The sequence below is a fragment of the Mugil cephalus genome, chromosome 3 (assembly GCF_022458985.1).
Source record: "Mugil cephalus isolate CIBA_MC_2020 chromosome 3, CIBA_Mcephalus_1.1, whole genome shotgun sequence".
Taxonomy (NCBI): Eukaryota; Metazoa; Chordata; class Actinopteri; order Mugiliformes; family Mugilidae; genus Mugil; species Mugil cephalus.
In genome coordinates this window covers 27,590,282-27,617,520 of record NC_061772.1, presented here as the reverse complement: position 1 = coordinate 27,617,520, position 27,239 = coordinate 27,590,282, and the positions used below count along the sequence as shown (strand labels likewise).

Below are 27,239 nucleotides of genomic sequence, written 5' to 3'. Positions count from 1 at the left end.
ATATTGTCTTTTTGTTCAATTGCCCTCTTGTGTGTGTGTATATACAGTAAAGATGGAGCCAGCAGCCAGTTAGCTTAGCTTAGCTTAGCTTAGAGTCTGGAAACGGATTTGTTATTTATGGCCAAAGATCCCAAACTCTTTACTAAAATATGTTGGATTCATGTGTGTATTTAAAAAAATGTAAATTTGTGGGTGAAAATTAAAAAAATATATATTTATATATATAAAAAATATCTAATCAACCAAACATTTTTTTTGTGTGTTCATTAATTCCTTATTTCCCTCTTCGTTCAGGTCTAAGCTAACCAGCTGTTGCCTGTAGCTTCATATTTAGACGTGTGATAAGTGCAAAACAGCAAATTAGCACATTTCCAAATCAACTTTTTAAACTCCCTGGTCAAATTTTCAGCGAAAAACAACAAAACAAGAGAAAAGTTTGACACGTGCGACGTCTCTGACCCAAACCAAACAGCACGAAGGCTCCAACTCAAGACAATAAGGCCCGGATTTAAAAATAACTGCAGTTTCTCCTTTGGGCTGCTGAAAATAATGACCTTAACTTGAATATGTGTACTTTTTATTTTTTGATTTTTTTTTTTTTAACTTTTTTATTTTTTTTATTTGAAGGATTTATAAAAATAGAGGTGCTGCTGTTTTGGTGAATGCTTGTGTTATATTCTATGTGTATTTCTCATTCAGAGGCCACCGTTCATTCACCTGAAGTCGTCTCCGCGCAGCTCCGACAATAAATAACATCTTTCAAAACCAACCAAGCGTTTTAAGTTTTTTTTGTTGCTAAAACAGTGATATCTGCTACTTTTTTATCACATTCTTTGTCTCATGAACGTAAAGCAAACGTGTGTTTCTTATAAAAAAAACCGTCATTTATCATTCTCACTAACGCGCTCTGATCCAAGCAGCTCGGGCTGACGCTAACGCTGATGTTACCTGACCCCTCAACTGACCACCTGGAAAACACATTCACACACACACACACACACACACACACACACACACACACACACACACAAAAAAGTCTAGGATGATTAATACATTTGCTACATTTATGTAAAAAAAAATAAAAATCAAAGTATAAAATCAACTGTTGCTGTGGAGAAGCTGAAAATTGACAAGATGTTTAATAATTAAAACGCTTATAGGTAAAACAGGGAAAAAAAATATATATGTGTATCTTTGACACGTACGTGGAGGTTCGCATCGTGGTGGCGGCCGAACGGAAGCTAGAGGCAGGCACGGGAGGTTATTCCTTTAAAGATCCTTTATCGTTGACCAGTTTGTAACATGACGCGCTCGGTTCATTGACTCAGAAATAGTTTTGTAAGTTCAAAAAGCCAAGTTCCCTTTAAATGATTGTTTGCAATCGCTGCCAACGCGGTTAATTACAAACGTTAAGTGCTCGCTGAATCGCAGGGTAAGTTGGCACATGTCAATTCTCGTGGAAATCTAAATTCACATGACGGTGAGAGTTACGTGCTGGGACTCTTCAGTCCTTGACTCGAGGTATGTTGTATGAGTAGTGTACGAGGGGGAGGCCTCTGCTCTGGCAGAAGCAGGCTCTGCCGCAGGCCTGGACCTGGTCCGAGCTGTCTGACACGAAGGAGTCGCCCTCGTCGGCGTACTCGGACTGAGCCGAGGGCGTGGAGCTGTCCGCCCAGAAGCCTTCAGAGCGCTGGCACACGGCGGCTCCCGCCAGGAGGGTGGGACAGCTGTGAGACTTCACCAAGTGTCTGCAGACGGAGGAGGACGAGGGGGAAGAGCAGGTCCTGGCACGCAGCGCCGCCTCGCACTGCTCGCACACGCTCGTGTCTCCGCAGAGCTGCGAGTACATCCCGCAGTCGAAGCCCAGCTGCGTGGAGGAGACTCCGTCCGTGAGCTCCGACGCTCCTCCTCCGCCTCCTCCGCCGCCGCCGCCGCCGCCGTCGTCTCGGTCGCCGCAGGCTTTGACCTCCCTGGTCGAGCCCCCGCGGCCGCGCAGCCTCAGCCAGTCCTCCCTGAAGGCCGGGCTGAAGAACACGTACAGCACCGGGTTCAGGCAGGCGGGCAGCGGGAAGAAGATGAGGATGACGGACTTGGCGATCTCCGGGCCGCCCGCCGTGGAGCCGGTGAGGAGGGGGGCGAAGGAGAAGGCCGCCACGGGGCAGAAGAAGATGCAGTTGGTGAAGATGAGCCAGGCCACGTGTCGCAGGGCCGAGGTCTGCTCCGGGTCGGCCAGCTCCACCCTCCCCAGGTGGCAGTACAGCTGGATGTAGACGGCGGCGGTGAACACGTAGGCCAGGGCGTTGAGCAGCACCAGGATGACGGTGACGCTCAGGGCCGGGCTCTCCCCGCCGGCGAACGGCAGGCAGAGGGGGGACGAGGACTGCTCGCTGGACGTCAGGAGGGACAGGCAGGCCCCGGCGGCGGCCAGCAGCCCCAGCAGCCCCGCGGCCAGGCTGAAGCGCCGGTCTCCCCTCAGGCATCCGCGATGGCCGCCGCCGCCGCCAACGTTCCTCCTGGGCGACATCATCACCTTCCCGAGGATCACGCGCACGGCCACGCTGCGCTCCACGGCCGCCAGCGACAGCAGCAGCACCGACCACTCGGACGAGAAGACGGCCAGGGCGCCCGTGACCCGGCAGCCGGGGCCCATCTCCCACCACACGCCGAACTCGGCGAAGGAGCCCCAGGTGGCGACGTCGAGCGCCGACAGGACCCCGACGTACAGGCCCGTCAGCAGGTTGGCCAGAGCCAGCAGCCCCATCAGCAGCCTGGCCGGGGACAGAGCCGGACTCAGGCTCAGAGGAGAGTGCGAGTGGCCGGACGCCCGGTGCCCGGGGGCGAAGGTGGCCACCAGCACCAGGCTGTTAAACACCAGCGACACCAGGCAGATGAACCACACGGTCAGACGGATCATCCAGTTGCCCAGGAGGTGCTCGCACGGCTTGAAGGCTCCTGGAGGGAGAGTCGTCGGTTTCTGAGTCAAAGTTTTTTTTTTTAACGTGGATTAGTGGAGGTTAAAGGTGTAAAAAAGCTGTTTACCTGGGGAAGGAGAACAATGCATGATCATGGAGATACGTTCCACGTCCTCTCCACCTGTTTGAGATGAAAAATAAAAATCTGAATTATTGTCCAGGTTTTTTACATGGAGCCTTTTTTCCTCATTCTGACCTGATTTTTACATGAACCTCTACTTTTAATCCTAACAGCTGTTTTACAGATGAGTGACATGAACAAATCAATGAAAACATCATGTGACTGATCAAAGATGGAGGTCTCTTGTTTTTACGCTTTTGTTATTAAAGCAGGTCATATGTGAGGTCATATCTGCTTCTGCTGTTGTGTTGTGTAGCCTCGTAGGAGCCAATTTATCTCAGCTTTGATAAAGTTTCGATGGATATTTCTTTTCTTTTTTTCTGCCATCTAAGCGTGCGATAATGTCCAGATCTTTCAGGGTTGTTCTTATTAAAAACTAACTCTCTGTGGAGCCACAGACCAGTGGAGGAAACGTTCGCTGTGTATTTACGTCCAGACTGAGCGCGCTCAGACAGAACGGAGCCCGACCTCATTCTGATTCACCCTTTGCTTTCCGTCGGTCTGGGAAAAGAAATATTCTACCTCTGTGAAACCTGATTTAGATGTTTACATGGAGCATTTCTATTCGGTTTCAGCTTCTAAACCGATTCTAATCAGATTGTTGTTGTGTGGTTTTGAGTGAGAGTAAAGGAAGACAGTATAAAAAAATAAAACATGTATAAAACTGTAAGATGCAGATAAGAGAACACAGCACACATTCAAACAAAACACTCAACAACAACTCTGCAGTAATAAATAGGTCAAAGCAGCAGAAATCAATAAATAAATGTATAAATGAGGTTCATAGGTTCATACATATATATATTTTACAGACTTGTGTTGCACAGGATACTGCACTGCGTGGATTACACAGTCCAGAGTTGGTAGAGGTGTATTTTTACTTATTTAAGACCTAAATGTGAAGCAAATGTTGTGTTTCTGAACACAACTGAAGTGTTTACAAACTGCAAAAAAAGAATTTCAAGAAAGAAAAAATCCCTCTGTCCAAGAAATAACATAGACATAACATTTTTTTAAGCAAAAAAAGCTTTTTTCCCTTAATGCCAGATTATTTGCTTCTTTATGTGATGCTGTTGACGTGAATCAGCTCAGATTTCCCTCGACATTAAATAAAATTAAAGGAAGAAGCAGAAACTCTCTGAAACTTGTGTAATGCACTAAAAGGCGACTGGATGTGTCGTGTTTTTTTTGTATTTAATGCATTAAATGGTTCCCTGATGAACACACACATCGACTCCGCCGCTCTGTCAACAGTCACGGAATAAAGTTACAGTCGCTGAAGAGAAAGCGACGCCACGTAAACAGTCTCAGTTTGTGTGTAAATAAGAACCAGGGGGAAAAAAGTTTAGTTAACATGTCAACCGGCTCAGAGAGCAGCGCTCCGACCTGCAGATTTCTTCAAGTCGCTTTCCTCCGAGGAACTCGTCACGGACTCACAACCCACGAACGCACAGCACTGGTAGGCGTACGGGACAGAGATGGACCTGAGGACACAGATAATCATTAACAGAAAAGGTCTCTGCTGATAAATAACGTGTGTGTTGACGTCTGGATCCTCCGACTGTTTTTAATGATGTTGTTTGGATGGAGAAAACAGATTCACCTGCTCTTCTCGTTAAGTCGCTTGTTTCCGGTTCGTCTGACGTCGTTCGTGACAACAACGTCAAACACGCTGTGTGGAGTTCTGTCGAGTGTCTGCTGGGTTTCTACATTTGTTTTTTAGTCATTTCTTTTAATATTTGAACGTACATGATAATTTGTCCCATGTCAGAGAACGGACATGGATCTTCTGATCATCCCACAGATACGTGATCAGTTTGGGATCTAGTGAATCTGGAGGCCTGGTCAACACCTCGTGCTTTTATTCGTGTTTTCTGGATTGTTCCTAAACTGTTTTTGTGTGTGTTTGTGTGTCTGTGGGGACCAGTAGGAGGCAGAACCAGGAAACAAAATGACTTTAATACAAATTCAAAATCCAGAACTTGATCCCTTAAAACCAAACAGATTGAATTACCGTAACTCACAGTAGTTTGCTCCATTGATAAAATTCAAAGTGTGGCTGAACACTGGGGAGTTGTGCGTTTGTCTGGGAGACCTCCGTGACATTTCAAGGGTATAACTAACTTCGTTTGGTTTAGAACTCTCTCTTCCTGGGTCTTCCTGGTCTTGCGTCGCCCCCCCCAACCTGCAGCCATAGAGCTGGGTGGTGTGACCAAAAATGTACATCACCGCATTTTTCAAAATTCTCATGTTATCACTGGATTTTTTTTTTTTTTCATGCTTAATCACGTGTTAACAACTATTTTCTACTGGTTAAGAGAGGAATTAATGCAGCAGATTGACAAAGGATGGACTATTTTACTGTGATGAGTAAATATTGTAGAATAATCCCACACTAGCAGTAAAACAGTTTTACATGATCCCGTGTTATTAAGAAGAAATGAAGAAACAGGGACAATTACGGTTTCATTTATTCTGACATATTTAACCATATTTATTCATATTTAAACAGTTATGTCTGTAATGACAATAGCAGAGTGACCGGCTACCGTAATAAGTGTAGTCTGCGTGCAACATTTTTTTCTCATTCATAAAAAGCAAAAATTGTGGACATCTTATGTTACAGCTTTAACCAGGTCATCCATTAATTAATTCATTCATTCATATCATATCATATCATAACAGCATGAACCGGTGTACCACCCAACCCTACGTCACCTTCACCGTAATGGCAGCATTTTCCTCCAGAAAGCACAACATCCCAGTGTTCAGCCACACTTTAAATTACCGCAACTCACCAATGCACAAAATTCAAATACTGTGATGTTTAGGTCTTAAAGGGTTAAAGGTGCAGCTGGGAAGGCAGGTCCAAAAACAGGTGACGAACAAAACCGAGACCGGAACCAAGGAACAGGAGGAAGCGTGAGTGTAGGACAAACAGGGGAGGAGGGAGCTGCATGTCTGAGTAACATCCACGTGAATTTAAACCAGCAGATCATTGAAGGCGGTCGATGATATTTACTACTCTGCCAGTGGTCATAATGTTGTGGCTGATCGTGTAAATACTTGGTTAATCGTGTGATTCAGTAATAAAAAAAATAATAATAAAACAGAAGGTACCTGAGTTTGGGCAGGTTTTTCGCGGTCAGCACATTTTTCATCTGCGGGTTCCCTGAGAGTTTCAGCTGACTGAGCGCGCTCAGTCCGGTCGTTGGGATCACAGTCAGAGAGTTCATGCTCAGATCGCTGCGAAAATTCATTCACCAGATGAAGCGGTTTTTAATTTCTTTTTGCAACACAACAGGTCACTCCAGCTGGAGTCGTATTAATCGTGGTGGATGCATTTAAAATAATGATGAGACAGATACTCACAGGTTGGTGAGAGCAGTGAGGGTGAGGAAAGCATCTCTGTGGATGACTCGGATCTGATTTCTGCTCAGGTCTCTGTGCGGCACAACAACAACAACACACAGAGTTCACAATCCAGACGTAAAGACTTCATTTCTTTTGACTGTGAGGGGACTTACAGTAAACGGAGAGCAGAGAGACCCTGGAACGTGTCCCTGTCGATCTGCTGGATGTGGTTGTGCTGGAAGCTTCTGTAGTTTGGAAACAACCGTGCATCGTATTATTACAACAGGTTCCTTATGTTTGTGTTTGTGTGAATTTGTGAAAAGACTCAACACTCACATCTCCTGAAGCCGGATGCAGCCCTGGAGGGAGGGGAGCTGCTGGATCTCGTTATAGGACAGATCCCTGCCGGAGCAAAGAGCAACAAAACAATTCAATAAGAAATGAAGACAAAATGTTTGGGTTGTTAGACGTGTTCCACTCTGCTGCTGGTCTGTACATGTGTTTAAGCCTCAGCTTTTATTAGTTTTCCACTGTGTTCCTTATACTGATGCAGGAACTTTTAAAGTGTTGGTGGAGAGGAGGAAACTGAACGAGCTGTTATTGATCATGGAAAACTCTGAAACTCTGACCACCCTCTGAGCCCTAAACCAGACGGACACGGAGCTGCTTCTCTAAAAGGCTCGAGGAAAGAAACCTTTCCTGCCTTAAGACACAAGTCTGGACAACTCGTCTCATCACTCATCTGTTCTTTCTTAATACAAGATGATGTGACTGAATATAAGAATATTTTGCTTCTTTCTAGTGATGCGTTTTTGTTGTGTGGATTGTAACTAGTACATATAGTTTTTTGGTTTGTTTATTTATTCCACTGCAATAATTTAATTTGTTAATTTTTCTGCATCACTCTCCTCTGGTATAGTTGGTCAGAGCTTCATCCTACATCAAGATAATGACCCAAAACTTTAGTCCAAGCTCTACCAGAACTACCTCAGGATAAAGTGGCCCAGTCTCTAGACTTTAACCCAGTGATGTGGGAACAGAGATGAGACAAGTGGAGTGCGACACACGGCAGGAAATATTAATTCAATGCGCCTTCTATCTTGATGATGACTGTGGATCCACTACGTTTTCCAGCGACGGACTTCCTGCCTCAACGATTCGATCAACTCATGTTGACACGGTTGAAACACATCGCGCCTGATGGAAACATTCAATGGACTTAAACTGCTGCAGCTTTTGCATCTTACGCGTCTCATCTCTGTGACCTAAACAAAACACCAGATCCCAGCTCAGCACTGAGCATCATTTAAGAATGACAGAGTCAAGTCTGTCACTCTGTTCTGAAAAGATGTTTGGGGGAAAACACGCTCATTGAATCCAGTTGCTCACCTGCCTTGAAAAATGAATTTGCTTTGTTGTTTTGTGTTGCTTCATTGCGTAAATGACTTAAACAGTGTTTCGTTATTTTGAAATATATAGTGATATCACAACTCCACTTTTATTTTCCTTTAACCTTGTGTTAATATGAAGTATAAAACTACTAAACGTTACTAAAATTAAATACACATGTTAAATCAGACAGAGACGTTCACTGTGATGAGTCCAGACTTTAGGATATATTTTGGGTTATATATCGATTCCATGATCCAGTTGTTTACTTGGTCTGTGCTCTCATTTCAGAGTTAAATCTGACAAACTGCATAAATTTCAATAAAAAGTAAAAGAAATATTGGAGTGTTCTAAAAAGTCTGACTGGTGGTGTAGATTTATCTATTGTTATATTGGTGTAAAGTGTAAATTGATGCTGCAAAACTGAAATTTCATTTTTTTTTTCTGCATCAATTTGGTGCCGTAGCTATGGCAACAGCGCGGACAAGACAAGAGCTGTGATTGGTCCTCTGGGTAGTAGCGTGTTTCTGCTTTAGTATTTCCGGCTGCTTATACATTTTTTTATTTTCAGATTGATTGTTTTGGATCAATAAAGAAAGAAAGAAGTTGAGGCAAAAAGTTTCCATTGTTGAAAGTGAAGCAGGAACAAAAAAAAGACCCATCTCCGACTAGTGTTTGTGGTTTAAAGGGAAGCAGACGGACTAATGATGTAGGAATAAGCGCATCCTACTTGTATAAGGTGAACTTTAACTGCAGGTGTAAGGAAAGAAAAGTGTCTCACAGCGTCCGGAGCAGCTTGAGGTCGTCGCAGAGATCACTGGGCACCGACGAGATCTTGGTTCCCGACAAAGTCCTGGGGATGAAAAACGTCATCAGTCAGTTCTGAGTAACACACGAAAGCACAAGCAAGGAAAAAAAGATGCCGAGTCCGAGATCACTCACAGACTCTCCAGGTTATTAGTCCATGTGAGGATGGGGAAGTCCTGCATCATACTGGCCCCACGCAACATCCTGAAACAAACAAACACAAACGAACGAGCTAGTACGGCTCCATTAAACATTTCAGTGTTGACGCAGATTGTTCAGGAGTGGAGCCGGACTTACAGGGAGTGCAGGTCAGACAGATTCTGGAAAGCTGAAGCACCCACGAAGGACAGAGGGTTGTCATAAAGATGTCTGGGGGGGGGAGAGTTCAAAGAAAAGTGATTCACTATGCGAGAATGGCACCATCTCCTGGACGCTCATCTTCTGAGGACTTGTACTGTATAAGTGGCTGCACACTGAATGGTAGCAAACATGCATATACAAATATATATATATTATATGTGTGTGCTTCTAGGAAGCGTGAGGGGGGGTTTGACCTTACATGGTTCGCAGCAGCGGGTTGTTATGGAAGGCCCCTTCAGGTATGGAGGCGATGTCGTTGCTGTGGAACCCCCTGCAGGGAGAAGGTCAAGGAGACGGAGATCAGTACCTGATCAGTTCCTGACGCACACGAGGACGTTTCACACACATGCAAATGTTGAGAGGTGTGTCCAAAGAGCAACACACTGAATGCACCACTTTTTATGTGTGAATGGGGACCGGGCAGTGTGGCCGAAAGGCACAAATAACCTGTTTTTATAACATAGTTTTAAGATTATCTGTATTCGAGAACAAGGCAAACATCCTATGCTAATATTTGTGTGTCTGTCTGGACTGAGTGACGTTCAGGAGTCAGGGTGAAAAGAAAGGAGACTCTGACTGGAACAAACACGACTTCACTGCATCACTAGTCTTTGTTTCTGTCTTAACTGGGTTACAGAGGCAGCAGGGATACGTTACATTAGCACTGAGACGTCTGCAGGATGTTTCAGGTTCTCTCATGTAGCATTTGTTAGCTCAGTAATTCAGACTATTGCCTAATAGTAAATGGTCTTGTTTTTATGACACATCGAGCCGTTCACACACCAGATTTACACACACTGGGATCAACTGGAGTTTCAGTGTCTTGTTTAATCCTCCTGTTATGTTCCAGGTCAAACTGTTTTAAAGTTTTTAGGACAAATAGTTAATAATATTCTTTCAATACAAAACTTCTGCTTCTGCTTTACCCTTAAACTGGCACCGTAACCACATGACTGATCTTTTTTGTAGAAGTATTAGACAATAAAATTCTTAATTTCTTATTTTGTACCCATCTTCTAACCATTACTAGTTTATATCTACAAATATCAGCGCTGTGGCTTTTATACTATTTGAGATATAAAGCTTTTGAACATATGACCATAGCTTGAAAATGTACAACTAAAAAAGCTTCAGTATTTATATTGTGTGAATCTGTACAGTCGTTTTAATAATGATGTGTCAGAATAGTTTGCAGTGCACACAATTAATATAGATTAAAAATAAAAGATATTTAATCGTGATTAATCGTATTTCTTAAGTAATTAATGCATGTTTGTATATTTGGAAGCACCTGCATGTTTATATTACATAGATAATTTGACCTGACAGTCACAAATGTGAGACTGTTTCCTTCGTTGTAACAGTGACAGACACAGTACTGTGCAAAAGTTTTAGAGGTTTCTAAGAATGCTTTTAAAAATATGAGACAACTATGTACTATATGTACAGGTTTGTATAGGTTGGTCAAGTGGCAACAGTAAAGAAAATTAACTTTTTTTATCATTAAAAGACGAGTGAATTATTCTAATTTAACCATCATAGTCATGTTCTGCTCCTTCAGGTCACAATATTAATGCAAAACATCAACCAATACTGCAGATACATCCATAATTATTATAAAGGATAATTAAAGAATATTTGTTTATACACATGCACATCCTAAATTAGAAGTGTTACTCTAAAAAATTGTATTTTTACACCTATTTGGAATTTTATTCGAATACAAATACTGGATGGTTTGCCCCCTAATCGGAACCTTAACTAAAAACTCTACTAGTTCCCGTCTTATTTAATTAAAACCTTCTTTGCTCAATGTTCATCTTTTAACACATGAAAATAGAATAAATAAAACATCGCAGACTGTGGGATGTTTTGTTCCCAGGGAGCAGGAGCGGGGCAGTATACTCACAGTTCCTTCAGTTTGGGCAGGGCCTCGATTGCTTTGGGAAAAACCATCAGGTTGTTGAAGTTAAGATCTCTAGACGGGGAGAGAGACACAGGAAGTCAGAGCGGATTTCTCCGACAAATCTATCCCTCTTAACTGGATAATCAATGGCGCACTCAGACTAAAACGTCCACGATTCGGCTTCCTCGTTCAGTGACGATGACTCACGACACTAATGCAGAAAGGTTTGAAGAAATGTTTTTAACGGCAAATAGTAGTGGAAAAAAAAAAAGAAGTAGAAGTCACCGTAATGTTGCTTCTGTCTGAACCAAAAAAATAAAAAAAAACAGCGAGAAAGAGTCACAGCCTGAACTGGATCTGTCCTGAAATGTGCATTTATAATTAAAATAATAATAATAATACATTTTTTTTTATAATGCACTTTTCAAAGTGCTACAGGTTAAAAGCCACAAGTTAGAGCATAAAAAGCACAGTATAAGAAAAAATATACGAAAAGGATGTAACGCAGCTCCATTAGTAATTAGCTTTATGCTGCACGCATCATTTTCTAATAAATTCATTTAAGGTAAGAAGTTGGCAGCAGAAAAGTCGTCTCTTTTTAGTGAGTCGAACCAAAAGAATTCCCATAATTATTCCAGACGAGCACGTAACTGTGAAAATAAATAAATAAATAAATAATACAAAAAACTGTGTATTAGAGAGTTAAGATGAGATAAAAACAAGTAGAGTCTTATGTCACGATCCCGTCTAATATGTTCACTAAGCTCTGACTCTTAAAAACTAAAACTGAACATCAGAATTATTAAGGGATGCTGTTAAAATCCTCATCAAACCTTCCTGTCCCAGCTCTCACAGACCAGAAGCCTTTACAGAGGCCACAGTGTTACATCAATATACGTCGACAAATTAAAAGGTCAGACTGAGCAGCAACACACGCTTCATTTTCAAATTTATCAATTGGGGATTAAGAACATATATATAAATATATATATATATATATATATATAAAAAAAGTGTCATCTCCAGTTCCCTGCCGCGGCCTCGTGTGCTGCACAGTAGCCGTTAGGTAAGGCCGCCACTAAAAGACTTTTCATGGCTGTCGCAGGAGGAAGTGAACAGTGGGAGGGCAGATTTGATAAGCATCATGTACTTTGCTCTATTTATCCTAGAGCAATTAAAGGAGGAAGTGAACACAATGATGTCTGGAGGATTGGAGTTGGAGGTGGGCGGGGGGACCTGTTCGCACACACAAACATGAGCACAAACACATTCAAACTGGTACACACACACACACACACACATATATATATACGCACACAACCGCTCCTGCACTACTGTGCACTTACAGCGTCTCCAGGTTCACGAGGCCGGAGAAACAGTTGTCTCCTATCTCCTTGATTCTGTTATTGTGAAGATGCCTGGAAAAGGAAAAGCATCTGTGAGATGGTGCATACCAGGACAGATAAAAAAAAATGTTTCTTTCACATCAACCGTGGGTTTTTATCTGCTTTTTTAAACTGTATCTTTATGAAACGTTCTCCAAACACTGGCAGTGAATTAGGTGTCTGTGCTCTATGTGGACATGCACGAGGCTTTACTTGCCTAATAGATTCAAGGTCTTCCTGTTTACCCTGATGTGTTTATACTAACCCTGCCGCAATACCACTCAATGCGTGTGTGCATGCACGTGTGTTTGTGTGAATGTATAACAGCAGCAGTGGAAAAAAAACAAGAAGACGAAGAAGAAGAAGAAGAAAAAGCTTGGAAGAATCCCACAGATTCGTAACGCGCCACGTATTTTTTGCACAAGCTCCTGTCATGGAAGGTTTTAGTGTTTCCCTCCATACATGAAACAACGAGGCGATCTGGATTCCGCATCCGCGCCGCTCAGAGTCGAGCAACTTGTTCAAAATTTTATTAACATTCAAATTCAAACCCCAAGGGCGAATTTCACTGTAAAAGCGGCTGCACGCAAAAAAAAAAAAGAAACAAAAAAAACAAAAAAAACACAAGAGCGGGCCTTGAGCAGCAGCCTGTTTTGTTGACTTATTAACCGTAAGCTGTGGAAATAAACGCTGCAGTGTGTTTGCCTTTGTAATCTGATTTGCAGTCGCTCTGAGGATACGTTCGGAGCCGGAGCCGAGCACAAGGAGAGGTAATTTGCATCGATATATGGACGTAGAAAATCGAACCACAACTTCCTTCTTTCCAAACGGGAGCGCTGGCAGCACATTTATTTATTCTACACATCTCCCTCTAAATCGCTGATTACACACAGCGGCGTGAAACTATTGTCACGCCGTCAAAAAAACTGACATGTGTTGGCATTTCGGGGCGAAGACGCGTCCTGATCTTAACACCCTGAGACTTCCACCGCTTCAGACGCCGCCTCGGGTCGTCCTGGTAAACACGAGCGCGAGTGCACCCGGTTAATTACGCTTTTAAAAAAAAACTGCACCAGCAGGTTGGTCCTGCTGCTGCGTTTGGTGAATAGGTCCATGCAAACTCCTCCAGGCTGTGCTGTGGAGACACACAACTCACACAGTGTTGTGTTTTTTTTTTTTTCTAGAAAGAAGCCGTCCACGGCTTCACAACGCGGCTAATTAATTCTTTTACCATCTCTCTTTTATTTTTTTGTTTAGAGGTGCAGGAAAAAATACCACGTACACGTGAGGTTACAACTTACAGCACAACTAGACTGGTGAGGTTTGCGAAGGCGTTGTCTGGTATGTACGGGATGCGGTTGAGCGCCAGCGTCAGGGCCTGAAGGTTGGCCTGGTACGTCAGAGAGCGGATGGGGACCTCCGTCAGGTTGTTGTCGTCCAGCCAGAGGTGGCGCAGCTGCTGGAGGCCTTCGAAGCTGTCGTCTGGTACCGTCGTTATGTGGTTGGCGTCCAGGCGGCTGCAGGGAGGCGACGGCAGACGAATCAAAGATCAGTGAGACAGACACGAAAAGACACTGAGCCTCCGATAAGACAGAAACGAAGATATTGTTGTTATTTCTAACTAGATTCATCATCCATCTTTATTACACCATGATCTTGGTCAAGTACTTTTAAGAGACACTTTATTTCAAAATGAAAACACTCTCCAACACTTTCTAGCTCCATTGTTTCAATCAACATGCATCCTCCTACTTTTTGATGTAAACTTTCTGTAAACTTGTGTTGCTGCCTCCGACCTGTTCATTTCAGTTCAAGTCCCAAATACATCGTTTCAATACAAATCATTTTTTCAGGACCACTTTCTCATAGTTTTTAGTTAGATATCCGGGTCCTTGTTATTGGATCTTGTCACCAGCTCACATTAGAAACTGCACCAGTGTTAATTCATTCCAGGAGCAAACAACACGTCTTTTATTGGACCAGTTGTGCATTACAAATTTGTAATCCATCCACTTGCATAATATTTAATTTTGTCTCTTCCACTCCTTTAAATTCTTCCATTTCCCTTTTGAAACTATGAATTATTTTTCTTCTTCTTTGAATTTGTTTGTGTTACTTCATTCATCGTTTCTGCTGAATGTTTCTCATGTGGGACGACCACCTGAGGAGCCCCTATGAGTCACATTCTAGATGCTTTGTTATGATATGGATGTGTTCAGGATTCTGTTATGTTGTGTGTCTATTATGTGCATGTAGCTACCAGAGGCTACATCATCATCAGGGCCTGAAAAACAAGACAACGTCGTGTTTCTATGAAAGGAATCAGTTTATGGGACAAAATGAACAAAGAAACCAATTCAAAGTTTACATTTAAAAGAACATTTACAGCCAGAATGTAAAGGAAATGTAAGGAAACATGTTAGTTTGATTGTTATACACGTTGTGTAGTCATGAACGGTCGACAAACATTTCATATTCTCCATCTCGTTTATATGATGGTATTTATCTTGGAAAATGTGACAGTCAGCGTCGATCAACAGCTACTTTATTTCATTTTATTTCACTATTATCATTACTGTTTAATTTAAGTTCTTTGTACATTGATCTTTGCACAGAAGAGACTTTAGATAATTGATGCTGAGAAACAAATGTTTTATTCGCTGTATATTATAAGTAAATTGGACATTTTTTGTTTATCTTACTCATACTTTATTCTCATGTCTCATTCATACATGTTTTTCTTCTCTCTTGATCACCTGAATAAAATAACTGAACAAAACAAGATTTTCTCTGCAGGGATCAATAAAGTAAACTTGAATCTTGGACTCGTTAAAGTCGTACTGTTTGCTTCCATCCAGAGTTTACTGTGCTCTACCCACATAAAATTATAAATTTTACATTTTTTTTTTTTTTGGTATTGTCAGTTGGTCACTACCTAATTAGCGGAGCCACATGTTTGCATTTCATTTCTCCATCGGGTGAACTCTCTCCTTTTTGCACAGAAGCTATTAAGCACAGCCAAAGACGTGGTAATGTACATTTTATCAAGGGAAAATAAAAATAGAAGCTTAAAAGTTTACCTTCAGAGGTTTAAATGAGCTTTTACTATGTGTATCTCACATTATGCCCCTTTTTTTTATCTTTGCATTTATACATTATTTTGCATACACACAGCTCTGTACCTTTTATGTGGTCTGACTGGTTTTATTTTTATGGCCTGGTCTGGTCTGGTCTGGTCTAAGTGGGTGCCACATGTCTAAGTAACCTCCTCCACATGAATGAATGTCAGGTACAAAAGTTTCCCAGCCAAACATGTTACATGAACATGTTATTTTCACCTAAGGGCACCGTGCAGAGTAAGACGGGGTGAAAATGCACAAAGCATTTTAAAAAAAAAAGCATTAAAAACTACGATAAAAGCTGTAGTTTAAAGACTCAGTCAGGGTCGGTGGGTTTTGAGATGGGATTTAAAAGTGGTCAGTGTGTCAAGTGGTCTTAATGTTGTGGCTGATCGGTGTATGGTTATGTGACTGTTGGCCTGGTGCCACATGACGAAGCCATGACTCATTAGTGTGTGTGCATGTACGTGATTGGTTGTTTTTACTTCGTAACTTATTTAAAATGTCTTTGTGACTCTTGTCGAGCATTAAGAAAGCGAAACGAGCTAAAAGGCGTTTAAATAATATTATTACATCACTTCAACCAGGTTCAAGTTCACAGTGACAAGCCCTCCAGATCTGAAGAACCTCGCAGACTGCAAACAGGACTCATCTGATTCTGTGGTCATTACTAAAACCTTGTGACTGCCGGCCGTGGACTGAGACATGGCAGACTGCCACGTCACTGCCACATATACGAGCTTGTGTTGTCTGGTTGCGCTGATATGCCGAATATGCTACGCGCTGCGGAAACCAAAGCTGAGAATTTAATGAATGAATTCACCAATAGTTTGGTGGCAAAAAAAAAAAAAAAAAAGAGAGAGAAAATTCATATGAATACACAAGTGTTCTTTTCACTATCACCGTGCCATTTTCCTCTCCTGCTATCCTCCCTAACCTAACAGTGTGTCTCACCCTCCCTCAAAATTCCTCAAGTGTCTGAGCTGGAAGAAAAACAGTCTTGATTGACATTTAGCTCTCTGAGGCTTAATACAAACCGAGTCCTCGCTCTGCCAAAGCATTACTTGAGCTACGGACCTTAAAACCCCCACAGAGAAAAGACATCTGTTATAAAGAAAGAAGAGAAATGGAAAAAAAAAAAAAAAAAAAAGGCGAAGGACAAGGGGAGGGACACGGAGGAGTGATGATGGTTTGAATTTTTTAGCACATTTCTCCAGCTGGATCGCTTCCTCCATTAGCCTCCTGTCAGATTCAAAGACACAGCAACGGAGGGAGGTGGCACAAATAAAGCTATGGTCTTAATAAAAAGGAAATTTAGTAGTGACAGCAGAGATAAGATAAGGAACTGTGAACGGACTAACAGCTCGGGCGGCGGCCATTAGAGCGACGGAGCCGCAGACCTGCTGAATAAGCTACATTCGCTTACGTCGGCGCTGCTATTACACAACGCATCGCCATCTTACAGTAGCCCAACATTCAACGTCTCTGTCCGTCAATGACAGCCTCCGACCAAAAGCTCAACTGTTGTCATTAAACTCATTTTTGCATACATTTGTTTGGCAAATTTTCAGTACCAAACGTTTAGATCTTTTCATACGCGAGTAGATAAACTCTTCTGCCGTAATATTGTTGACGACTGCGGCGTTATCTTCCTGTCCAGATATTCAGGGAAAAATACCTGCCTTATCACCTGAAACTTATAAAGATAGCTCACAAACATGGGTTATATTGTCATAGCAGCTGAGATTGCCATAGCAGGGGATTTTTTTTTTTTTTTTTGTGTCAACACATGAACATGAGCGTCTATCGCTGTGCAGCAGCAGCAGCTTTGGTCGTTCCATCAGCAAAAAGATAAACCATAGATCACAGTTCATATCAGACAAGTTTGCATTCTGCATTCTTCAGATTAAATATCCAAACAGTTTGGTGACAGTTTCTGAAATATCACTGTGTAGGACTGGGTGGTATGACCAAAAGTATATATCACAGTATATTACGGTATTTTTTTTAATGCATAATCACATGTTCACAACATTTTCTACTAGCTGAGGAGGATTTAAAGCAGTAGATTGACTAAGGATGGACTATTTTATTGTCGTGATGAGTAAATATTGTAAACTTAATCCCTCACTAGTAGTAAAACAGGTTTACATGGCCCCGCGTTAGCGCTGACTGCTGATGTGGAAATCTGGACATTTATAGCTGAGACATAAAAAAATAAAATAAAAAAGAAAGAATTAAATGTTACGAAGACGAAATGAAATGAAACCGGGGCAATTACAGTTTCATTTACCTTGTCAAATATGTCTGTGATGTCAATAGCAGTGTGACCAGCTACCGTAATAACTGTAGTCTGCGCACAACACTTTTGTTCCTCATTCATAAAAAGCTAAAATTAGGGACATTTTCAGGGACAGCTTTAGCCATCAAACATGGGGACTGTCCCCAGAAATCGGGGACGTCTGGTCACCATTTTTTGGCACAAGTCTTCTTGTTCTGTCGCTTCATTTTTCGGACCTTTCTATCTTTACCACACTTCTCAGTGACACGTTGAAAATGGTCTCGTGGTGCAGGGTTGTGTAACGCTGTGTAATCAAATATACCCGCTACATTAAAAATTCATATTATAACACAAAAAAAATACATAAATAAAGTATTTGGTATGAATAAATGCAGGATAGGAGGAGTTTTTAAAGGAGACTACACCTCACATACAGTCATTCATTCCCTTTTGAGTGTGTGTTGATGCAGACGACTTACAGAGACTGCAGAGAGTGAAGGTTCTTCAGTGCCGCGCTGGGAACAGTCTTCAGCTGATTATTCTGGAGCATCCTGAAGTTTAAAAAAGGCAAAATTCAAACTCAACAACTTTTTCTTGCACGGTGAAACCTAAAACATCACGTGGACGTTAACTGCACTCGTCCTCTGAGTGTTTTATGTGGCTCCACGGTGACTCCTCATGGAGTTTTCCAGACCAAATACAGACAACTACAGACAGCGAAGACCACAAATAGTTGCCAAGATGATGAAGATATTTCAACACAATAATAGTAATAAGTCATCTAACTCTTCTTTTTTTTTTTTTTTTGCATATTCTGTTTGAGTTGTGCCATTAATTACACGTGATCAATACAAAACATAATGTTTTAAGTCAAGTAAGTTGAATTTTGTAACAGATTTAGTTTTTTTATGTGACCGGTCACATTGTCTCATCATCACGTTGGCAGGTTAAATCTCTATCATGTGTCTTTCTGTCAAGGCCTTCAGCAGAACTGCAGCGTATGGACGGAGACGTTTACAGTGACGTGGTCTCACAGTCTTGTGCAACGCTCGTCCACTTGGAGGTAAGTTACAGTATTTGCAAAAACTGAGTTTTATTTCCTTTACCTGCTGCACATGAAGACAAAAAACAACAAATCACCCCATGTCCAGAGCATACACAACGCCTCTATGCGTCTATTTTCAGTCTCACCTGTAGATCAACAGGACTTTGCCCTTTAGACTCGGTGCACAAATAACACAGCAGAGCTTTGTGTGTACTAGGTTTTGCTGCGTGATGTAAATCGTGCAGAACGTTTTTTTGTTTTTTTAATAAAGCTTTGTGCACTTCTCTGCTGGAGGTTCTCACAGAAAGTCACAGCTGGAGTTAAGGGCTGAAATCTGCAATTATAATAATCTATTCTGAGTGAATGTCTAAGGTGCCTCCCCCCCCCACAGTGTTACCCCAAACTGTAATATGTGTGCTCCCTCTGTCCCAGTGTGGAAAACTTCACACCGTTGCGCCCACAAGTGTGTGTTTGTGTGCGTGCATGTGTTGACATTGGCAGTGAGGGTGCATGCTTACAGGACTTTGAGCTGATGCAGTCCAGACATGGCTTCAGGGTGGATGAATGACAGGTCATTCCCTGCAAGTCGTCTGAGTGAAAGAAGGAAAAAAAAAAAAAACAGTAAATAAAAAAAAAAAATGATGTCAAACGTTCAAAAGCTTGAGGCATTTCAGCGAAATAAATGAGAGCACTGTGACACAGGCTGCACACACGCGGTGATTTTTCTGAGCGGAGCAAAGCGCCCGGGTTGAGAATTTCTCCACATCCAGCGTCTCAGCAGATTAGGTTCCAGCTCCCGAGCTGAACACGGGGCCCGGGGTGTCAAGGACATGTGTCTGTGCCACGGCCTGTTGTCACTTCGTCTGTCACCCACAAGAGATTAGAGCTGTTCCTGGATATGTCCCCCACCCCCCCCTCACCCCTGTTAGATCCCTTTCCCCGAGCCCCCCAACCATCGCTATTCAGTGCTCCCTTTGGAGAGAGTGAAAAAATAATTCACCTCTCTGAGGCCAACACAAGCAGTGTGCGTGAATATAACCTCTATTCCCCCTAAACGCTCCGTCTTTGTCACATTTATCATCAGACAGCTGCTCTGGGCCTCGTGTGAATTATTTGTGACCGAGGGGGACGCCTCCCTTTCCTGTTGGGAACAGGAAGTGTATAGGAAATATGGGTGTAAATAAGCATGGGACAGACTGGCTGGAACACAGAGCCCAAGTATACTATCTGGCCTGAGAGATTAGCAACAGATTTATCACTCTGCAATGTGAGTCAGGCCAGGCTGAATTCCCTGCAACAAGAGCTGCTGAGTGAGAGTCTGAGAGTCGAGGTTGGCCGTGCTAGAAGACCACTTCTCTTTTGTTTTTTTTAATGCCTCATAGTTCACTGAATTCAAGGGTCGCTCCTCTGCTTTTCTTTTTTTTACTGCAAACGTAAGAACGGCCCTCGACAACCGTCCTTAGTAAAACAAAATGAATAATTAATCGTCTGTGGTGCAGGTTCCACAGAGCAACCCACCAAATGTTTCATTATTTTAGTGCCTCTATAAATACTTCACAAAAACAAGTCACCGCTTCGAGTTTGAAGACCCGTGCATTAGATTTTATTGAACAGTGCAAGAGAACAGCGGCCTGCAGCGGAAGCCATTTCCTAACCTCTGCAGAAAGCAATGATCGATTATGGGATGTTTAGGTAAAGACGTTGTAAGGAGGAGAAGCACTGTGCACCATGTCCTGAATGGGGATCTATGGCAACAGCTCATGATGTTGCGTGACACATATTCAACTTTTCCCTCCAAAAAGCCAATCACCAGCTTTTAAACAGACAGACCAGGAAGCAAACTGCGCCGATGCATTGGCGCAAACACACAGTTGAGTTTCACAATGGGTTCAGTGACAGGAGCAGGTGCAAACAGTCTTCTTGTACCTGTTAGAGCACTACCACTGTTTTTCTTGGCTAAATGCGACTTGAACTAGCATCACACTTATACAAAAGCACTGACGTCAGGCCTGGACAGAGACGCTCAGAGGGTTTACATGCACAGCTTAATGGAGCTATACTTGAAATTCTACTTTCTGTATGTGGTCGTTGTCCCAGTTTACATGCAGCAGAGAAAATAGAATAACTGACGGGAACATGTGCTCCTCCTCCTCCACACTAGGTGGCGATATGCGTCTTATCAGCGGGTTAATACGGCCTCCTTTCCGTTTGACATATTACGTCCTATAACAAACAACTGGAGTCATTCACACAACAACAAGGTGGATAATAGTTCCGCTTTTTTAATCTTGTGCACTACTTCTGGTGCAGATAAGATGGCGCTATCCCTCAGGTGGTTCTTCTACCGGCTCTGTTTATCTTCTTCTTCTGAGACCGGCTTTCTTAGATGGTTTTGTTTCATGGTCATAAGCCAGTGCAGCGGTTGTGAAGCATGTGCGCACACGTTGTCTAGTTTAACTCCGACTAAGGCGTATACACGTCGGGGAAAATTGATTTCCAGTCGCATTATCTGGGTGTGCACTTAAGTTGTCCAGTAAAAGTAGGATTAAGGAAATAATTTCTTATTTTCACGTGCATGTAAACGTACTGACTGATCACATATATGAAGCTGATATTATAAAACATTACACAAAGTTTTTAACCTCATTTTGGGGCAAAGACACAGAACATTGTGAAGGATCTTTATGGGCTTTGATTGGTGACGCTACACATGTTGTTTTTATGCCCTGGTGAAACATTACAGCTACGTCTCCAACGAGCGTTAACGTCTCTACTCGGCTACAATTTGTCAAAAAGGTATCTCAGCGAAAGCCTTTACAAATTAGGTTTTAAATTCCTTCCCTAAAAAAGACGAGTTTTAGTTTTGACTGAAGCACAAGTTGTCACATGCGTACGAACGCCCACAACGTCTGACATGAATCCTGAATGAAGTTGTTGAGTAACTCCCGTTCAGATAGTGACCAGCGTGGCTAATTTAATATGACTAATGAATTGAATGAACTTGTGGCAACTGTCACAACCCGCTAATCACTGCAAGCAAACTCCTACATAACCTTCAGGTTTCACAACATAAAGAGCTTCTCCTACTGTTTCCATCTCTCAGCGGATTCGGCGCGTCCCCCGAGGCTTTGATGGATTGCACTGAGGAAAAGCTAAATCCTCTCCTTGTGCAACACCACTCCCACATGTCTACCTTTGTCAACATTAAATTCACAAAAGACAAACTAAACCGTGCCAGTCTGACAGGAATTCATTCACAGTTTGCTTACTTGCGAGAAAATATTTGGACCACAACTTCTATGATAACAATATAATTCAGCTTTCTATTTTGGGAAATATGTAAATCCAAACAATGACCCCTCCCCCACAACATGCCCCCACATATGTAACGTACAACGTTTGATGCTACAGGGGCCTCTGTGGATCATCCCACAGATACATGATCAGTTTGAGATTTGGAGAATTTGGAGGCCAGGTCAACACCTTGTGCTGCTCTTTATATTTGTTGTTGTTTTGTTGTTTCTAAACCGTTTTTTGTGGGGGGTGTCTGGTCTGGTCTTGGTGGGTGCTACACATGAATGAATTCCCAGCAGAACATTGCATTGAGTGCATTGCGTATGCAATGTGGATTATCAGATCAAACTAAGGACAACTGGACTCAACAATGATCCATATGAACTAAGTGTATTAGCCTCAGCTTAAGTTAGTTTAAGTTAGTTTAAGTTATGATCAGTTATGATAAATGCAGCTAAATAAAAGATGCTAACGTACTAGTGAGAAGTAACATTAGCCATATAATACTGTAGAGTTCAACCGGACCTTAAAAGGATGACGAGGAGTGATCGTAAATATTCTCTTTATTGTTTTATTGTTATTTATTGTAGGAACTGAAATAATTATTGTCGGCCGTAACAACGACAAAACAACAATATCCACAACCTTATCTGACAGCCCTCCAGATCGGAACTTAAGAAGTATCTTAAGGTTTGAATTCATCAAAAAATACAACATAAATTAATATTAATACCTGACACTAAATATGAACCACAACACCAGGTTTCTGTGTCTGGATTCCAGTTATTTCTTCTAATGCACCGATACATTTACTTCTCTTTTCTTTTTGGCAGATATCTGTATAAATACATCTCTGACTGCTTTTCAAATCTGCTGGTTCAGTCAATCACACGACAGCTTTTCACTGTTTTTAAATTCATTTCACAATTCAGACGCTATTAAAGTCTATGATTCAAGCTAATGCTGCTAATCTCCACGTTCAACTGTCACTTTTTACCACTCGGTGGCCGTAACCATGGAGACGTCACTTGCTGTGACATCACATTCATCCCCTCTGTTGTCACATGATGTTTACTTCTCCTGTCAGTGGTTTTAATGTTGTGGCTGATTGGTGTAATTGTGAAATATATTTAGAGGCACCACCACAACGAGCCATCACAGAATCACTCTTCCAACTCGTAACTCAATATCATAACATTTGTATCGGCATTATTCATCCTCATTATATTAATTATACTATTGAGACTATTACAGATTATCATGCAGATGCATTTATGACACATTAAAGATTAGAACTGTTTAATTCAAAAATCACTTCACAGAGCAGCTGCATTAACCTAAAATTAAAAACATGAATGAAACAAAAAAAATAAAAAGAAATACAATTAACGTTTTAAGCTTTCTGTCAACAAACTGTCCCAAACGGACCCGAGTCAGCAATCACCTGATGATAAACTGCACAGAGCGCCCATCATTCACAGGTTGCTTTCAATATAAACAAACTGCAAAGGAGACAGAAAATACTTCTGTCATCACGTCTGTTCAGCTTTGTTGTGCCTTTGGCAAGAAAGAAAAAAAGAGTGGAGGAGATTGCGTGACTAAGAAGGAGGGAATATTCCTCCCTCGCCTCCGCTCCCGTTCCTGTATGAAGATATGAAGATGGTCTGCACCCCCTCCCTTTTTTTTTTTTTGGCTGTTCTTGCCCCTAGGGCTCATGCTCTGGTTCACTGACAATACCGCAACCCTAGAGCGGAAAAGTCATCCAGCGAAGTTCACCGAGACAAGCCTGCTGATTTGTTCCCAGGAAAAGGTTACACAAACACACAAATGAGCTAAAGGGTTATGTCAATCAAAATACCTTTGCTTTACATATACTTTAAAAAAAAAGACAGTCCATCAGCTCTGATGATCTGAGACGAGAAAGAAGAAGAAGAAGAAGAAGAAGAAGAAGAAGAAGCAGCAGCAGCAGCAAGACTGGGTGGGTTTTTTAGCCTTGTTACCATGGAAACCATTGTTTTGCCCTCTTCCTTCCTGCCTCGCATTCCTCCCCACACAATACGATGAAAAGTAAATTGCCTTTCAACAAAGCAGATTGGAGTGGCGTATGAAAAGAAGAGGGCGAAGACTCGGCCCAGCTGAAAGATGCACAACCCCAACCCCAACCCCCCCAGCCCCCCCAACCCCCCAAACCCCCGCCCCCGTAAAAAAGCCAAGTGGAGCTGGAACCCGCTGGAGTACGATCACTCACTGGTCATTCTGCGCTCACAAGGCCGCGCGTTACCTGATATCAGGTAGACAGATTCTAATCTCTGACTCCCAGCAGCTACGAGCCAGACAGAGGAGTATTTAAAGAGCGAAGAAACAACAGTCGCCTAAGATTAGATGTACGCCGCTCCGCAAAGCCCCGGAGCGTAGATGTAGCCGCTGCCACCCTTGATAATCCCCTTAAAAGCAAAAAAAAATAAATAAATAAAATCCACACAGGATGTCACGTGGTCGCTGCTTCAATACACGTAGTCTCACCTCGCCTCCTTAATTGAGCCTCACCGCGCCTTTTATAACCGCCCTCGTTCAATTCATGAACGATGAGTGACTCAATGCCTCATGTAATGGTATACTTATGTTCCTCAGCCGAGAGAGGAAAGGCATGGTGTGTACGTCTTTTTTTTTTTTTTTTTTAACAGGGTACAAACTCAAACACCCAGGTGCGTGTCACATACAGAGCAGCCCTCATGTCAACGCCGCACAGAGTAAATACATCATTAACGGGACAGAGAAAGAAAGGCATGTACTCACAGTTCCTCCAGATACGGGAAGTTCTTGAATACGTATGCAGGGAGCTCGGTGATGTTGTTCATGCTCAGGTCACTGTGGAAAAAAAGAAAGAAAGAAAGAAAAGAAAAATATATGATTTCACAGAAGAACTCTTTTGTGCTCTTTCACGTCTTCATTTAACTCTAATTATCCCCAGAGCTATTTATAAGAAACTCATTCCTCATGATGTCTCTACATAAATAATCTGTGTATAAAGGTTTATTCCACCAAATGAAGTATAGGAAAATGCAATCAATCTATGACAACGATAAGATTTCTGACTACAGCGGTAACTGCATATATGTGTGTATATTTATATATTCGAACAATGGGGTAGTTGCGTTACTGATCCCGACTCTGACTGCGCCTGCATGAGTGTAACCTCAACAAAAAAAAAAAAAAAAAAGGCCTGAAAAAGCCCTTCTCTTTAGCCCCGGGGATCTTCATTTTTCAAATCAACAAGTAAAGATAGGCATGTAGCAGCATGAAAAATATGCACACAAGACTTGATTCGCTTCCCCACCTAAACCTAATGCGAGTATACAGTATGTGTTTACATATCCATAATTATAACTTTAAAAAAAGCACATTATGGCTTTAGGGAAAGTAGTACAGTTATATAACTGGCATCAAAAAGTAAAAAAGGGGGCTGTCGCAGTAAAAAAAAAAAAAGGAAAGGAAAGGGGGACAAGAATGCATTCGGGTCTGGTCTACCCTAATCTTGATTAAGAATTCACAAACCTGCTTCAAAGAAAAATCCCCCTGGATGCCACATGTGGAGAGATGGCACAATCAGGACTTACAACAAAAAAAAAAAAAAAAAAAAAAAAAAAAACATCCGGGATTCACGAGTGAAGAGCCCCCATGCAGCCCTTCCCTCCCTCCCTCCCCTTTCACTCTCCATCTGGCCATCTTGAATTTCGCTGCCAGATCTCTCTCGGACCTTGTGTGTGGGCCCCTGAATCCTACAAGGATCATATTGCCCTTCCTCTGCAGACCCAAATACACACACACACACACACACACACACACACACTTGCACAGAAGCCTTAAAAGGCGGGTCCTGACAGAACCCTCATCATCCCCGCGACCTATGTCCCATCTCCACTTACCTGCTTATCCAATTACTACGTAGACTATGCAGCTACAACAACAGTTCCATCAACAACCCCCCTTTATTGTGGTTCTTTTCCTTCCCCCGACAACATTTCTGGTGGAGTTCTGCAACCGCTGCTGGTCAAATGGATGCATCCATAACCACATTTTAAACCGTTTGACTAAATCTTCCACTGGCTGTTGACTGGTCTGAAACCACATGCAGGGCCGGGGAGCATGGGAGGCCTGCAGGGCTCTATCACACTTCCTCCCCTCCCTCTGCGTCTGGCTGCTTTGCTCATCAAGGTCCTGGCCTGTCCCCGCTAAGACAGATTGAAGAGGACACTAAAAATGCAGCTGTGATAAATGGTGACAAGCCTAAACGCTTCCACAAACAGGTCTGTGTAAATTCTTATCCCATGTGCCATTTTGGCTTCATTCTAAGCGGCAAAATAATAATCTGAAAACGGTGCGAGACGCTCTCAGAGATGTGGGATATATGGCTGCTAATGTGGAACCATGAAGAAAAGTTTTAAATAAAAAAAAAACATACATTAATCTGTAAACTTCCACGCTTGTTCTAAACCTTTAAGATTTGTCTCGAAACATCTGCAGGCAACACGCACCAAATCTTTCCGCAGACGTTTCTCAGGACAGGTTTACGGTCGCAGCCTGGGCCCGACTCAGCGCTTCTTTGACGCGGCTTCAAGTAAAACACACGATGGGTTCGACGAAACGACGACTATCCACAGAAAGTAAACAGCAAAATAGGCATAAATCTGCAGCCAGAGGCGACGGCACGTTCAAACTCCAGACTCAGATTTTAAGCGGAGTCTGACGGGCCACATTCACGCATACTGGTCGTACATGCTGCACGGTAACTTAGAACAACAGATAAATCTTATCTGTCTTCAACAGGGGGTCCGAGACCCATAGGGGGTCGCAAAATCTTTGATTGATTAGACATTTTTTATATATTTTTTGTAATTTCCTCCCACAAATTTAAAGTTCTTTAAATGTACATTAACATGAATCCAACATATTTTAGTAAAGGGATATAAGGTTAAATGCTGAATGCAAAATGATAATGATAATGTATATTTATAAATAGCACAGGTAGGGGGGGTTCCTACTTAATCTCCCCATCAGTTCGTGTCCTCGGCCTGAAAACCGTTGAAGACCTCTGTGTTAAACTGTGAAACTACCTTCTAAATTATTGGGATTAATGACGCCGTGGCTAATACAGGTCCCTCCCAGCAAAAAATCCGGTTGCCTTGCCTAGGCAGCGTTACAGGAC

The 27,239-nt window shown here is 42.3% G+C and overlaps 1 protein-coding gene across 1 annotated transcript in view; it reads right to left on the bottom strand.

The window, feature by feature from the left end:
* Positions 1-588: 588 nt before the first annotated feature.
* The window catches only part of lgr4 (leucine-rich repeat containing G protein-coupled receptor 4), a 34,150-nt gene continuing 7,499 nt past the window's right edge, over positions 589-27,239 (bottom strand). The window contains exons 2-18 of the mRNA XM_047581068.1: positions 24,830-24,901; positions 19,258-19,329; positions 18,174-18,245; positions 13,596-13,811; positions 12,256-12,327; positions 10,913-10,981; positions 9,203-9,274; positions 8,941-9,012; positions 8,779-8,847; positions 8,618-8,689; positions 6,784-6,849; positions 6,621-6,692; positions 6,466-6,537; positions 6,214-6,339; positions 4,480-4,577; positions 3,040-3,093; positions 589-2,952 (exon numbers count right to left, since the gene is read on the bottom strand). Coding sequence (XP_047437024.1) covers positions 1,505-2,952; positions 3,040-3,093; positions 4,480-4,577; positions 6,214-6,339; positions 6,466-6,537; positions 6,621-6,692; positions 6,784-6,849; positions 8,618-8,689; positions 8,779-8,847; positions 8,941-9,012; positions 9,203-9,274; positions 10,913-10,981; positions 12,256-12,327; positions 13,596-13,811; positions 18,174-18,245; positions 19,258-19,329; positions 24,830-24,901 — 2,794 coding nt within the window. The 3' untranslated portion in view covers positions 589-1,504. The remainder of the gene's footprint in view (positions 2,953-3,039; positions 3,094-4,479; positions 4,578-6,213; positions 6,340-6,465; positions 6,538-6,620; positions 6,693-6,783; positions 6,850-8,617; positions 8,690-8,778; positions 8,848-8,940; positions 9,013-9,202; positions 9,275-10,912; positions 10,982-12,255; positions 12,328-13,595; positions 13,812-18,173; positions 18,246-19,257; positions 19,330-24,829; positions 24,902-27,239) is intronic.